The 16,765-nt window shown below is 42.4% G+C and overlaps 1 protein-coding gene and 1 pseudogene across 14 annotated transcripts in view; both read right to left on the minus strand.

The window, feature by feature from the left end:
- LOC120997449 overlaps positions 1–14,342 on the minus strand; it is a 168,064-nt pseudogene extending 153,722 nt beyond the window's left edge.
- The window catches only part of LOC120999536 (zinc finger protein OZF-like), a 2,085,412-nt gene that overhangs the window by 437,662 nt on the left and 1,630,985 nt on the right, over positions 1–16,765 (minus strand). Inside the window, exon 2 of one of the 14 annotated variants that reach the window (XM_040430495.1) lies at positions 14,808–14,957. The exons of 12 other annotated variants lie outside the window; for them this stretch is intronic. In XM_040430495.1, coding sequence (XP_040286429.1) covers positions 14,808–14,885 — 78 coding nt within the window. In that variant the 5' untranslated portion in view covers positions 14,886–14,957. Of the gene's footprint in view, positions 1–14,807; positions 15,082–16,765 lie in introns of those variants that run through there. One more of the 14 variants, XM_040430496.1, reaches the window with a different exon arrangement.

Consider the following 16,765-nt stretch of genomic DNA (forward strand, 5'->3'; position numbering starts at 1 on the left):
TTTAATCCTATAAAAATTTTGCACTCAGCATGCTTACTACACCACTAGATGCATGCTTTAAGGGATCTAGTTTTAAAAAGGGGTCATTTATAAGGGCTTTCTATCATTTTGCAGTTCAACGCCATTACAAGTGTGCAATGGGGCCTGAACTATTTTCATTTTATTATCTGAAAGGCACCAGGTGCTCGTTTATGTTTGGGCCCTGCCGTGTGTCAAGACATGATTAGGGCCACAATGGGGATATTTCTGAAGACAGGAGAAATGGGGTGATACATTTCGGGGTGTACTTCTTCATTTTCATGTGCTCTGTAGAAAAAAAATATTTCTTCAAATTGAAAAACTAGGGGGTCTAAAAGCTCACTACACCCCTTAGATGAATACCTGAGGGGTCTAGTTTTTAAAATGGGGTCATTTATGGGGGTTTCCTATTGTTTTGGCAGCTCAACGCCATTACAAGTGTGCAATGGGGCCTAACATTTTCAAGCAAATTTTGTGTTCTGAAAACCACTGGGTGCTCCTTTAGGTTTGGGCCCTGACGTTTGTCAAGACAAAAGATAAGGGCCACAATGGGGGTATTTCAGAAGACAGGAGAAATGGGGTGATACATTTTGGGGTGTACTTCTTCATTTTCATGTGCTTTATAGAAATAAAACAAACAGTCTTTAAATTGACACTTGTATATTTTTTCACTTTTTTAACATTAATTTCTTAAAAAAACTAGTGGGTCAAAAAACTCATTACACCCATAGATGAATACATGAAGGGGTCTAGTTTTCAAAATAGGGTCACTTTTGGGGGGTTCTATTATTCTGCAATAAAACCCCAGAAAGGCTTTTAAGGCTGGAAAAAAATGATTATTTTTTTTAGCCTTAGGCCTCATGCACACGACCGTTGTGTGTTTTGCGGTCCGCAAATTGCGGATCCGCAAAACACGGATGGCGTCCGTGTGCGTTCTGAAATTTGCGGAACGGCACGTACAGCCATTGATATAGCTGCCTATTCTTGTCCGCAAAACAGATAAGAATAGGACAGGTTATATTTTTTTTGCGGACCACGGAATGGAGCAATGGATCTTTTGCGGCCCCATTGAAGTGAATGGGTCCGCATCCAAGCCGCAAAAACTGCGACCCGGATGCGGACCAAAACAACAGTTGTGTAGTTGGTTTGTCGCCATGGGCATAGTGTTTGTATTTCGTGTAAAGGTAAGCTTTGGCTGAGCTAAGATTAAGGATATTTTTATGCTCATCTCGCAAAGATGTTAGTTCTTTTAAATGAGAAGCTAAGAGGGATTTTTTGTGCAAACACTCCAGTCTCGATATCCTCTGCTGTAAGTCAGCTATTTTTGGGATTTTTGTTTATGTACATATGTTGAAAGAGATATGAATATGAATTCTCCTCTGATATGCGCCTTATGTGCCTCCCAGAGCGTTTGCACAGACACCCCTCCATTATCGTTTAGTTCAAAGAACTCCTCCAAGAGTCGTCTAATTTTTTGGACATTTTGGGGGGATTTTAGTAGCAAGTCATTTAGTCTCCAACATCTAGTGGTAGCAGGAGATAAGGGAATTGTGTAGGTTAATTCGACCATAGAATGGTCCGAGAGAACCTGTGTCTTGATGTCTGAAGAATGGCAGTACTAAATGTGGTTAAGGCTACCTTCACACTAGCGTTCGGAGCGGATCCGTCTGATGTTTCATCAGACGGATCCGCTCCTTTAATGCAGACGTTCGCATCCGTTCAGAACGGATGCGTCTGCATTAAAACTTAGAAAATTTTCTAAGTGTGAAAGTTGTCTGAGCGGATCCGTTCAGACTTTACATTGTAAGTCAATAGGGAACGGATCCGCTTGAAGATTGAGCCATATGGTGTCATCTTCAAGCGGATCCGCCCCCATTGACTTACATTGTAAGTCTGGACGGATCCGCTCGCCTCCGCACGGCCAGGCGGACACCCGAACGCTGCAAGCGTTCAGGTGTCCGCTCACCGAGCGGAGCGGAGGCTGAACGCTGGCAGGCGGATGTATTCTCAGTGGATCCGCCTCCACTGAGAATGCATTGGGGCCAGACAGATGCGTTCGGGACCGCTCGTGAGCTCCTTCAAACGGAGCGCACGAGCGGACACCCGAACGCTAGTGTGAAAGTAGCCTGATGGGGATGAATATGTAATCAATTCGTTGATACGAATTGTGTGGAGCCGAGTAGTGTGTGAAGTCCTTAACTGACGGGTGTAAGGTGCGCCAAGAATCTGTAAGCTGAAGGGAGTGAAGTGCCCGTTTCAGTTTCCAATGCCCTGAATCGGATACCTGACCTGTTATTAGAAGTGTCTAAGAGTGGGTTCAGCACAACATTAAATGTTCCCCAAGGATTAGGGTCCCTTCTGTGAAGTGTGATAGTTTCTTCAGAACCTCAATGAGCCAGGGAATTTGCGCTTTGTTGGGGGCATAAATATTTCCTATAGTAAACATAGTGTTACTTATCTTCCCTTTAATGAAAAGGTAGCGGCCATCCGGGTCTACATTTTTATCAATTATCGAAAAAGGAAATATGCCTGCTTAGCCCTATGCTCACGCCTCTGGACGCTCCACTGTCTGAGCTAGCATGAAACCACGTAGAGAAATGTAATCTATTCATGTTCGGAACATTTCTATTCTTAAGGTGAGTTTCTTGAGGTAAGCAAATATCAGATTAATTGTTTTAAGAAAGTACATCACCTGTCCTCTTTTAGAAGGGGAGTTCAAACCTCTCACGTTGCAGGAAATAATCTTAAAACGCGTCATTGGTGGAGTTAAAGGGAGGAGCCATTATACGATGTGTCCATTTGGTGCCGGTAGCTCTAAAAATGGAGGGAGGGAGAAAAAGGCAAGGAGGTGGGGGGGGGGAATGAAGAGCATGGGGAAGAAAAGCAAAATCAAGTGCAATATATACACATGAAATTAACATAGATCAATTGAAATTAAAGGCGTTTGACACACTTCAAGTGTGCAGAGCACAATGAAACAGCAGGAGGCATTTCACCTTCGCCCCGGCGAGTGAGAGCCAACTGTTCTAATGTACATGGTGTAACAAGAATAAGAAGAGAAAGGGAGGGAAAAATTGCAAAGGATAGCTAGAAGAAGTGTAAAGGTGCTACAGATAGTAGTGGAAATTTAGGGATAGAGGTAGAGCCGAGTGTTAGAGTGGAGGGCGTTCTGGCGGAGCATGAGCCCTATTAGAAGTAATGCATTAAACAAAAAGTATTAAGAAAAGTAGGAGTAAGAAAGGAGTCTGAGAAGGGAGCTTGGTTGCGGCGTGAACGTGCGCCCAAGTGGGCGGACGCTCTGACAGAAAAGATAAGAAGAGAAGATCAGTGTGCAAGAGAGCAGAATGGAATACAGACAAGAAAGGGAGGTACAGAGACAATTATAATATGCAATTGTATAATGAAAGGACCCGGTCGTATCAGGGTACCATTGGGAGGAAAAGTGCCCTTTATATCAATGTTGCTTTTCAGGTGTTACCAGAGATGGTTCTGCCAGGCGTCAGTTTCCCGGCTTTCTTCTTGGACTTCCCGGGTCTACTGTGCATCACTTCTTCCCAAGGGGTGGACGACTGAACCTGAGGTAAATTGTCCAAATCTTTCACCACCACCCAGTCAGGGATTTGTAGATCTGGTAACTCTAAGGCTTCATGCACTCAGTCAGTGTCTGGTCAGTGATTTCCATCAGTGATTGTGAGCCAAAACCAGGAGTGGATCCTACACAGACATAAGGTAGAAGGGAAAGATCTGCACCTGTTCTGTGTTTTGGACCCACACTTGGTTTTGGCTCAAAATCAATGATGGAAATCACTGACCAAACACTGACTGTGTGAATAAGGCCTAAGGCTTTGTAAACTCCTGGGAGATCCATCACTGATTGGATCAGAAACTGTTTATTCCCAAACGTGAACATAAGTCCAAAAGGGAATTTCCAGCTGTATTGGATGTTTCTAGCATTAAGAGCCTCTGTTAATGGTTTAAGGGTTCTTCTTTTTAGTAGTGTTTGAGGAGATAGATCCTGATAGATATGTATTTGAACGTCTTCATATTCGATTTGAGTTGAGGACCTAGTGCGGCGCAATATTCCCTTTTTCACCTTATAGTTGAGAAGGCGACAGATGACATCTCTAGGTGTTTCTAATTCTCTATCTAGGTTTTCTCCGTAATGCCCTATGCACATGTTAAAAAATAATGTCCTTGGTAGAGGAGTCTCCTAGTATGAAGCGAAAAATTTGCAGGACTGTAGAGTGCAATGCTGTCGGTATAATCGACTCCGGCAGGCCCTTTATTCTCAGAAGAGGCTTCTGTTTTCCTGATCTTCTATTGCATCAAAAGCCGCGTAAAGATAGTTCTGGCAGGATGACATTTTAACCGTGACAGCTGCACTGTGGTCACATATGGCAGCATGGGACATCTCCAATTGTTCAACTCTGGCCCCTATATGTTGCATGTCTTGCTTTATGTCTTTAGAAAGGGGGTCCAGAGCTTTTGCGAGTGCTTTGTCCAAAGACTTTGTCAGATTCTTCTCCAGTGTCTGCATGAGCTCTAAAAAGGGCCTCTATGGATGGTGTAGCCATCTTCTGAGAAACAGCTGTAGCAGTCTTTCTTGTCATGAATTTGTCCATCTGATCAAGTAAGGGAAAGGGTTTTTGTGTAGTATTAGGATCTTTGGTAGTAGTGTTCCCCATTTTCACAATTTTCTTGGGATGGGGAGCTAATGAGGAGTCAGGTCTCTCAGGGACTTGTGGTATAATCACCTAAGATTTATGAGCACACAGAGAATAAAAATAGTAGCAGGAGGGCGCTACAGAGAAAATTAGGACACAGTCCTGAAGATATTGATAATGTAGCTCCGAAGTGCTGGAAACAGATTACATTTTTACAATCTAGAAAAATTTGACGCTCCTACAGAGGGCGGGGGTGTGGAAGTGAAATTCAAATACCGCGCCTTATGTGAATAGCCGGCAAGGAAGCACTTTTAATAATGAATCCTGCAGAAGGAGGACCTATCTGGGCCTGAGCTGACCAGGAACTCGGGGTGATCCGCTACAAGTGACGTGGTTACAGCACTCTATTCACCCACCTCAGAGCTGACAAGAATCCGGGTAGCGGGGTTGGTTCCAACTACCGCTAGGTCTTGGTGAGGCATCCACGTGATGGTTCCCCTACCAGCCATATCGTCTTGGAGCTGGGTGAGGACGTGCTTTCAAGAGATGTTTGTTCACCGTCTAGCTGGAACAGGTAGATCTATAATCGTAAGTGGCCTGATACGTAGGTCCTTGTAAAGGCTTCCTCTTGTACGATTTGGATGTGCGCGGGCATGGCATAGAGTATGGCCGGCAATCTACGTGTAACCCAGGACAATCAAGATGGAGGAGTTGTCAGAGCGCCCACTGTGATTTGCAAGGCTGATGGTGGGCCAGGCGAAATCCCCAGTTTGCTCCTCTGGTGAGTTTTCAGGGTCAGCGGGTTCCTACGCACTGGGAATCAACCCGACCATGAAGCAAGCGGACCTCATGTAGTACGGGAGGTCGCGGTCTTCCCTGAGCACTAGGCCCAATCTGCAGCTCAGGGTGGACCGATCCACACATAAGCAGAACCAAAATGTAGCTTAAGGTACTAGTGGATGGTTCCGAGGCATTTGGGAGCCACTAGTGCGTATCTTTGAGATGGATGACGTTGGATTTAATTCCACAGTTGGAGCTCTGTAGAAAACCGGCCTCTGCAAACTTGGCTTGTTGCAGGAAAAAATATGTACTTCAAAAATTTTAAACTTAATGTTAAAATGTTAAGTCTCCTAAATAAAAATAATAAAAAGGTAAAAGTTTTTTGTAAGCGCAGCCAAAATAAAGTAAAGATGGAAATATATCTCTGATAAACATATTGAATAGTATTTATGTATGTGAAATATTGCAGTTGAAACTAAGAAAATATGGCAATTTTTTTACATTTTCATAGATTTTTAAGTTTTTTAATAAAGATACGCATATTTTATTGGTAAAATTTTACCACCTAAGTAAAGTACAATATGTGACGAGAAAACACTGTCCGAATTACTTTGATATGCAAAACCTTTATAAAGTTATTCTCTGCTAAAGTGACATTAGGTCCCAAACAGGCTTAGTCACTAAGGGGTTAAAATTACTCAGGAACTGAGATCGCGTGGATTACATTTACTGGACGCTAGAGCTCATGGTCGTCATGCCCCTGTTGTGGACTGCAAATAGTGGTCCGCAAAACATGTGTACCAGCCGTGTGAAGTCATTATGGCGTGGCGGACCCATTGACTTGAATGGGTCAGAGATCCGTAAAATACATCAAAAGATAGGACATGTCCAATCTTTTACAGTGCAGAAGCACAGACCCCAAAGTCCTTGGACTAGCTTTTGAGTATTTTCGTGGGCTTCCAATCCGTGACTCTGCTCTGCAAAAAATAGGACATGTCGTATCTTTTGGATTGCGGGCCCATTCAAGTCAATAGGTCCACATCTATGATATGGAGTTCACATGGTCGGTGCCTGTGTTTTGCAGACCCGCTATTTGCTGTCCTCAACAGGGGCACGGTGACCATGTGGGAGTGTGAATGAGCCCTTAAGAACTGAAGGCAAATATAAAATCTTACATAATTGGTATTGCCGCATCCGTAATGACTTGCACTATACAATTATCATGTCATTTATCCCTTAGGCCTCTTTGACATGGGCGTCACGGATTTAGGCCGGATAGTATGCGGGTGCGTCGTGGGAAACGGTGATGGATCATGTGACGGACCAAGTGATGAGCACAGTGACGTCACCACAGGTCCTTTTCCTCACAGATCATCAAAGAAGAAGACAGAAGAGAAGCCGGGCTGCGCGAACAAGTGGATGAGGTGAGTTAAATTATTTAGTTATTTTTAACCCCGCCATTCCTATTTTACTAAGCATTCTGTATTAAGAATGCTATTATTTTCCCTTATAACCATGTTATAAGGGAAAATAATAATGATCGGGTCCCCATCCCGATCATCTCCTAGCAACCATGTGTGAAAATCGCACCGCATCCGCACTTGTGTACCCCAAAATGAAACCAATGAAAACTAACAGTAATCCCGCAAAAATCAAGCCTTCTCACAGCTCTATGGAAAGATTTTTTTTTTTTAAGTTGTGTGTCTTGGGATTTGGCGATGCAAAAACATTTTCTACTTTGAAAAAAAGTTTTTATTGTGCAATAGTAGTAAAACTTTTTTTTTAAAGTACCGGTATGTATTTTTTATCACTATAATCAAAATAATTAATAAAGTTATCATGTCATTTCTGCCAAAAAATAAACACCACAAATTTTATAGCGTAAAAACAATATTGCTGTTTTAACCCATCTTTCTCCCAGAAAGAGTTAATGAAAGTTAATTAGGAGGTTATGTGTACCCGAAAATGGCACCATAAAAACTACAACTTGAAACGCAAAATACAAGCCCTCATACTGCTACTTAAAATGAATCAAAGTTATAGCTCTTGGAAGTTGACAAATTACCACTACTGTGCAATTAGGCTGAGTTCACACGAGCGTGTCCGGATAAGGTCCGGATCCGTTGCGGCAAACCCGTGCGAGTAGGTACCCAATTGCAGTCAGTTTTGACTGCGATTGCGTTTCGTTGTTCAGTTTTTATCCCGCGGGTGCAATGCATTTTGCACGTGCGTGATAAAAAACTGACTGTGGTACCCAGACCCGAACTTCTTCACAGAAGTTCAGGTTTGCGTTAGGAGTTGTGTAGATGTTATTATTTTCCCTTATAACATGGTTATAAGGGAAAATAATAGCATTCTTTAATACAGAATGCTTAGTAGGTGGTCAATTGAGGGTTCAAAAATAATTATTTTTTAACCCTCAATTGACCACCTACTAAGCATTCTGTATTAAAGAATGCTATTATTTTCCCTTATAACCATGTTATAAAGGGAAAATAATACAGTGAATAGACTGTCATCTTAGCAACCATGCGTGAAAATCGCACCGCATCCGCACTTGATTCCGGATGCTTGCGATTTTCACTCAGCCCCATTCACTTCTATGGGGCCTGCGTTGCGTGATAAACGCACAATATAGAGCATGCTGCGATTTTCACGCAACGCCTAAGTGATGCGTGAAAATCACAGCTCATGTGCACAGCCCCATAGAAATGAATGGGTCCAGATTCAGTGCGGGTGCAATGCGTTCACCTCCCGCATTGCACCCGCGTGGAAATCTCGCCCGTGTGAACTCAGCCTTACAGATGACATCCTGAACATGACAGTGGCTTCTGCCCTGTGTGAATTCACTGATGTGTGATAAGACGTGACTGAATTCTATTTCATTTTCCATATTCAGATCATGAAAATAAATTCTCAGATGTCTAACAAGATCTTTTTTATGGTTATCACTAGTGTTCAGCAAAGAAAACCATCTGAAGTGGAATTCAGTCAGAATTTTAGGAAAAAATAAAATAAAATCAATTTATTTTAAATGAAGCTAAATTTCCTTCGGCTTCATGATAAATAATAATTTTTCCTAAAATAGCAGCTGGAGTTGTCTTAGAAAAAAAGGGACAAAGTAAATTTACTCACCTCATCCACTTGCTCGCACAGAGGCAGTTCGCTCCTCTCTTGACTAAAATAGACCTGTCGAAGGACCTGCCCTCAGTGTGATGATGTCACCGTGCTCTCTAAGCATGATCACATGGTGAAGTCATCACGCTAAGCGCATGTCCTTAAGCAGGTCTTATTCAATCAAGAGAGGAGCAGACAGCCCCTGTGCGAGCAAATGGATGAGGTGAGTGATTTGTTTTTTAACCCAAAAGTGCATGTGCATATGAGCGTATTACCAGTTTTAATGGCTGTTAGACGGGTGTACTTCGGTTTAAGAGGACGTTAAAAATGGTCTCATTGATTGATAGGCTAAATGGGGTTTTAACATAGTGATTCGTGACTAATTAATTCGGAACAAATCAAATTTCTTGTTGAACTTTGACCAAGCTGCATAATTTAATTTTTCAAAGGTTCGCCCATCTCTAGTTATCACATTCTGAACATTAAAATCGCTTCTTTCCAGTGTGACTTCTCTGATGTTTACAGAGATTTGATTTCTCTGTGTAAGATTTCCCACATTGTAAACAAGAAAATGGCTTCTCCCCTGTGTGAATTCTCTGATGTTTAACAAGATTTGATTTCTGTATGAAAGATTTCCCACATTCTAAACAAGAAAATGGCTTCTCCCCTGTGTGAATTCTCTGATGATTAATAAGAGTTGATTTACCTCTAAAACATTTCCCACATTCTAAACAAGAAAATGGCTTCTCCCCTGTGTGAATTCTCTGATGTTTAACAAGATTTGATATCTGTATGAAAGATTTCCCACATTCTAAACAAGAAAAGGGCTTCTCCCCTGTGTGAATTCTCTGATGATTAACGAGAGTTGATTTATCTCTAAAACATTTCCCACATTCTAAACAAGAAAATAGCTTCTCCCCTGTGTGATTTCTCTGATGTTTAACAAGAGCTGATTTATCAATAAAACATTTCCCACATTCTAAACAAGAAAATGGCTTCTCCCCTGTGTGACTTCTCTCATGTATAACAAGACTTGCTTTTTCAGTAAAACATTTACCACATTCTAAACAAGAAAATGGCTTCTCCCCTGTGTGAATTCTCTGATGCTTAACAAGATCTGATTTCTGTGCAAAAGATTTCCCACATTCTAAACAAGAAAATGTTTTCTCCCCTGTGTGAATTCTCTCATGTATAACAAGATCTGATTTCTGTGCAAAAGATTTCCCACATTCTGAACAAGAAAATGGCTTCTCCCCTGTGTGAGTTCTCTGATGTCTAACAAGATGTGATTTAGATTTACAACATGTCCTACATTCTGAGCATGAAAGAGCATTCTCCCCTGTGTGACTTCTTTGATGATGAACACTTTTTCTGTGGCTTTTATTTTGCTTAACAGTCTGTGATGAATCAGAAGATTGAAATTCATCCAAAGGATAAGATGATAGATCATTGCTGTGAAAGGCTGAGGGTACATCTGAGATAATGGCATGCTCTTCTTGTGTATCTTCTGTGACACCACAATCATCTGTTCTAAAATCTGACATCACATGTTTCTCTGAGCTCCTGGTACAGTCATCTGCCAAGCATAAATCTGAGTTTTATCATTTTTAAATAATAGAACCTTAAAATGATATATAACAGTTCTATATGCATTGACAATCCAACACAATGGGCAGCACATTGAACACATTTTATAAGTGGTCAGAAACTTGTAAATAACTCATGAAAGAATAAAGTTACGTTAAAACCAAGCACACCATTGTTTTTCGTGTGAAATTCCCAATAAGTTTGATGTGTCAAATGACCCTCTTCCTATTGAAAAAACAAAAGTTGGATTCAAAATGGCCGACTTCAAAATGGCCGCCATGGTCACCACCCATCTTGAAAAGTTTCCCCCCTCACATATACTAATGTGCCACAAACAGGAAGTTAATATCACCAACCATTCCCATTTTATTAAGGTGTATCCATATAAATGGCCCACCCTGTATAAAAAAAAATCCATACAAATTACAAGTAATGGAGCAAAACTCAAATATCAACTGGCTATGGTAAAACAGATAACAATCTGACAGTAGACCGGTAGATGATGATGTTCGGTTACCAGGCTGGTCACTTGTATTTTCCACTCTTGTGCTGAAGCCAGTATCGTCATAGGTTCACAAGGGATCTGTGAGTCAGTGCTATAAGCTGGTGTCCGTCTCACACACTGACTGCACTCAAGCACAAAACACACCAGAAATAAAGCTGAAAGCCCACCTTCTATCTATCTCACAGATGTAGTAAATATATTATTGCTCATATACCACATACATATAAATAATACCGGCATGTACTGTACATATAATGCTCTATTCATATCACATTTATGGGCTGTAACATATACCCCCAGGAGGTATACACATCAATTCAATGTATATGACAGATACCATACAATGACATTTAACTTTTTTTTTTACTGGATATAGTTGTATGGATTACGGATGTATAGAAGCTAGATGGAGACCAAAAGCCTCTGGACACATTTACCTTTTATGTTGGCAGTTTTCCCAACGTACAAACTAAACATATATTGCAATCATGATGTGATCCCAGGCTTTTTGATCACTGTTTAGACCATTTTTTTGTAGGTGAAGTGGGCAAAAATGTTCCGCTTGTGGTAAATATTATAGGATTATTTTATTCTGTGGCTTGATACAGTTATGGCGATACCACATTTATATAGTTTTTTTTTATGTTTTACTACTTTTTCAGCATAAAATCACTTTTGTGTTAAAAATAAATGATATTTTGCATCGCCATATACTAAATTCCATAACATTTAGATTTTTTTTTACCAACATAGACCTTTGGGGGCTTGTTTTTTGCATGATGGGCTATAGTTTTTATTGGTATGATTTTGGGGTACATATGTTTTTGTGGACGTGAGGTGACAAAAACAGCAATTCCATAAATTTTTTCTACATTATTTTATGGCGTTCACCGCGCGGGATTAGTAATATGATACTTTGATAGATCAGGTCGTTACAGACGCGGCGATACCAATTATGTGTAGTTTTTAAAATGTATTAAATTATTTTTATTACATAAATGAACAGATATGAAAAAATAAATTTTTTATTTACATTTTTATTTATTTATTTATCAAGACCCATCTGGATCTTGAAGATCCAGTGGGCCTGCTGGCTATACAGTGCATTACAATAGTCATCTTGTAAGGCGTCCTGTTGCCATGGCAACCATCGGGCCGCTGCCATCGAAGCAGCCGCGACTCATTGCAAGAGAGAGGTCAGCAGCCGCCCGCGGCATCCATTGGGTTAAACGTCAGAGGTCGGTGGTAACAGCACCGATTTTGGCCGTAGCAGCAGAGTGTCAGCTGTAAGTTACAGCAGACACTCTCTGCTGATGGCAGTAGCTAAGTTTCTTGAGCCGCTGCCATCACAGCCGGCAGAGAGGACATGGCAGCAGGGGGAATCTGGGGGTGATGGGGGGGGGGGGCAGTGGTGGGCAATGGCTGCATGTTGGGGGCACTTACATTTATCTGGGGCACAGTGGCAGTCATGCCTGATTTCAGGCTGTGATCTCGAGCGTGGAGATCACAGCCTGAAACCGGCATTTTTCTCAATGAAGCGCTCCGATTGGTCCCTTGCCGGCTTCCCTGGTGTCTCTGCTCTCCGGGAGAGCGGAGACTCCAGGGCTGTGACACTTTATAGTGTCACAGCCCCAGTAAGCAAATTGGACGTGACTGTATGTCCAAATGCAAAAAGTAACTTGCAATTTGGACGTACAGTTACGTCCAATTGTGTGAAAGGGTTAACAGCTGCCATGAGATATTTTGGGGCCCCATATACTGGGATTGGTCAGAGCCCCTGGGGAGAGTGGGGTATAGCATTGAAGTCTTTAGCAGGAAGTGGGGAGCAGAATGGCCGGCAAGCTGTCACTGACCACTGGGGATTTGTCCTCCTATGATTACTTCTTTAGGGCAGAACATTGTGAGATCTTTATGGTCAGACAGGCAGCTGCTACTGTTTATTGGTGGCTCTTTTTATTTCGGCTCTACCATAAGGCTTTTCCTATTTCTAAAAATTCTGAAGTTTCAGTAAAACCTCTAAGTACTACGGAAAGAGGGTTCATAGAAGTCAGAAGAATGGGTGATAACCCCCAACCTTCTGATCAATACTGTGGGACACCTGGTATCGGTAACAATTGTGTGCTAATAAAGGAAAACCTGTCAGAAAGTACAATATGTGACCCCCAAACTGCAACCACTACCTGACTATACAAGGAGTCATCAGTAGCCAGTGAAGGAGCAGAATCTGTGAGTCTTCTCTGCTTTATGTAGTGGTTACTACTCACCTGGGTGGTTATCGGTGGGAATGTCCTCTATGATCTGCTCATCACCCCTCACATATGTATCTTCAGCCTTAATATTGTTCAGATCTTTACCCAGATTTAAAAGCTGTGAAACAGAAATGGTAAAAGTCAGCAGACTGATGAAGAAGTCGTGTGGAAGGTTTGATGTGACCAGAAAAGATCATTAATTACAATGACAAAAAGTGATGAAATGACAGCAGAGTTATCTGCTATGGCAGCGGTCCATGCCTATAGCTCCTCTCCTTCCTGCTGGTGGGCACGTCTGCTGCCTGGTTTACCTGCTCCATAGCTTTAGGGCTCCGGTGGTCCAGTCCCACAGACATCCCTCTCTCCCTTCCCAGTGGTCCCGGCTGCTGGAATAACGCTGTCCTCCCACACAAGCGGAGGCCTGCTTCCTGCCGATAATGACCTTCACTGCCCATAGGTCATGTGTGCACACACTATCTCTGGCTCTTATAGGGCCGACATGCACGCACTCTGATCTCTACAAGCCATGGAAAGGAGCCTGATCAATAGGTTCTAGTATGCTAGTTTCATGCAAAGCTTGTTCTGTGTACAGACTTCTGCCTGACTTCTAGATTGGACCCTTTGCTGTCTCACCTGACCTGACCCTTGCCGGATCTCCTATCTGATCCTGAGCTGCTTGCCCTGACTACAGACCATTTATCGGACTGCGTGTGTTCTGCCTTTCCTGACCACGTGGGTCACCAGTCACTTGTACAGAAACTATTTCAAGTGCAGAAGCCTAGTGGTTCCTCTGCAACAAAGTCCAGATCCCTGTACAGGGGATAAAACGGGAGGGAAGGAGGGCACTTATATAAAACACTTTGGAGCAGAACCATGTCAGATCTGTTCAAGAGACACTGGATCTACATGTGCCATGTTTCATTGTCTGCCCCAAAAATATCTGCAGGTCTCCTGCATAGTTAGTTCCTTATTTCAACCAGCAGTCTCTACAGACCAGAAAAATGTGAGAAGATCCAGACAACATGCAAGGTCTATAGTTAGCTGTAATCCTGCCATCTCTACCTTTCTCATTATACAAGGATATAACATATAATACTGGTTTATAAAACAATACTGAACACAAGATCTTCACAGCACTTCTACAGATCATAGGGAACCTTTCATGAGACCTTATTTTCATCTATCTGATCATCATATGGAATGCTTTGATGTTCTTCTGAACCATCCTGTAGAAGAAGCAGACTAGGACATCTCTCATTCTGTAGAAGAAGTGGACTAGGAGTTGTTCTCTCTTCTTTAACTGTAGGAAAAACATACGGTGACAATTAATTTCTTACATATAACTAGTGAGAGGATGTGTGTATTTAGTCTCGTCTTTTACTTGGTGGCTGGTGATCCTCCATCATGACGTTCTTGTACAGATTTTTGTGTCCTTCTAAATACTCAGACTCCTCCATGGAGAAATAGACGGCGACATCCTGACACCTTATAGTAACCTGACAACACAATGATATAGTCATCACCCAGATCCCTTCATAGCGTTACTGTATAATGTCCCGGCATTCCCAGCGATGTCACCTCTCCAGTCAGCAGCTCAATAATCTTGTTGGTGAGTTCTAGGATCTTCTCTCTGTTGACTTTCTCATGTATTGGGATGTGAGGAGTCGGCCTGTATATTGGGCTCAGGATTCCTCCCCGTCCTTCAGATACCGGGGCCTGACAATGCTCACTAGAGGTCTTCTTCACTACTGTGTATTCCTAGTTATGTAGAGACGCAGTAATAAATATCACTCCATACATCTCCAGAGTCCCTCACTTCTCCAGTCATGTCCATCTGTTAGTAACATGGAGAAGATGATGTAATGTGACATCATCAGAATCTCTCACCTCTCCAGTAAGCCGGAGCAGGATCTCTAGGGTGAGATTTATTATACTCTCTGCCATCTTGTCCCCATCCCTATCCATCCTTGATGGGTCAATCAGGAGAATGATCTTATATAGGAGATATCCACAGAGCAGATCCTAGATTGTAGGAACCTGAATGGAAAGAAGATGAACCGATGTAAAATCATAGAAAATACAATGTAAAATACAATTACTGGAGATAAGAAGAGGAAACGCTGTCGGAGATGTTGAATATCTTATCCAGGCAGTTCCTCCATGTTTCAGGTCAAAGCATGTCACACCTTCATATTACCACTATAGACAGTTACAGGTCACAGCGGTAATACCAGTATAAGGCTACTTTCACACCGTCATGGATCTGCAAAAACGCTTCCGTTACAATAATACAACTGCATGCATTCGTCATGAACGGATCCGGTTGTATTATGTCTTATATAGCCATGACGGATCCGTCATGAACACCAATGAAAGTCAATTGGGGACGGATCAGTTTTCTATTGTGTCAGAGAAAATGGATCAGTTCTCATTGACTTAGGCCTCATGCACACAACCGTAGTTTTTTTCTGTTTACGTTCCATTTTTTGCGTTCCGTATACGGTCTGTATGCGGAACCATTCATTTCAATCGGTCCACAAAAGAAGGTGTTCAGTATGCATTCCATTTCCATATTTACGTTCTGCTGATAGAGCATGTCCCATTATTATCCGCAAATGACGTTCTGTGGTTCCATTCAAGTCAATGGTTCCGCAAAAAAAAAAAACGGACTGCATACGGAATGCATCCATATGTCTTCCGTATCGGTCCCTGCGGAACCATCTATTGAAAATTTTATGCCCAGCCCATTTTTTCAATGTACTTACTGTTAAAACATTATTGTATGCTTCCGTTTCCGTTTGCAATCCGCAAAAAATGGATCACAAACTGAAAAACGGAACGGCAAAACGGTACGGAAGCGGAATAGAAACAAAAAAAAAAAAACGGAAAAACCGATCAGTTAAAAACAGACTGCAAAACCATATGGTCGTGTGCTAGAGGCCTTACATTGTGTGTCAGGACAGATCCGTCTTGCTCCGCACCACATCGCGGACAAAAAAAAACGCTCGCTGCTTGCAGCATTATTCTGTCCGCGATGGGAGCATAACCAAAAGAAACAGAATGCATTTTGGTGAATTCTGTTTCGTTCAGTTCAGTTTTGTCCCCATTGACAATGAATGGAGACAAAACTGAAGCACTTTTATCCGATATTGAGACCCTATGACGGTCTATATCACCTTTATCAGGGCTCTGTGTATCCTGCATTGTTTGCCCCCTCAGCACTATCCCAGCAGATATTCCTGCTCTGTTATCTCCGATGTGGGCCCTTGATCTATCAGCAGAACATGGTGCTGATGTTATACTGGAGATGCAGGGCGCTGATAATTTTGGCTGCGTTATGTTTTAAACTATCTGAAAGACCCGGCTTCGCTCAGGTATATTTAATCTATTTAATTTAATGTTTGTGTGTGTCGTTAAAAGATATCGACAGTATCCACTATAACAGTGACCTCCACAGCCCCCACCCTTAACACTAACTCCCCCACAGTGCCCAGTCCCTTAAAATGGAACCTGCACAACAGCCCACCTTCTTAACTTTGACCTTTACAGCAGCCTTCCCCTTTAACAGCGAGTTTCACAGCACACCACCCCCTTGACAGTGACCTCCACAGGGACCCGCTCCCTTAACAGTGGCCTTTACAACAATCTGCCCCTTAACACTGACCTCCACAGCGGACCATCCCCTTAACTGTGACCTCCACAGCAGCCTGCCCCTAGGGTGGCCAAAAGGTCCAGTTTTAGGCCAGTCTGGCTTTCAGACTCCCTGTCCTCCGTCTGGCGCAGGGCCTGGACGGACACAGGGATGTCCTTTTGAACAGCTCACTCTCAGACAGCAGCACTGTGCT

This window comes from Bufo bufo, chromosome 4 (assembly GCF_905171765.1).
Source record: "Bufo bufo chromosome 4, aBufBuf1.1, whole genome shotgun sequence".
Taxonomy (NCBI): Eukaryota; Metazoa; Chordata; class Amphibia; order Anura; family Bufonidae; genus Bufo; species Bufo bufo.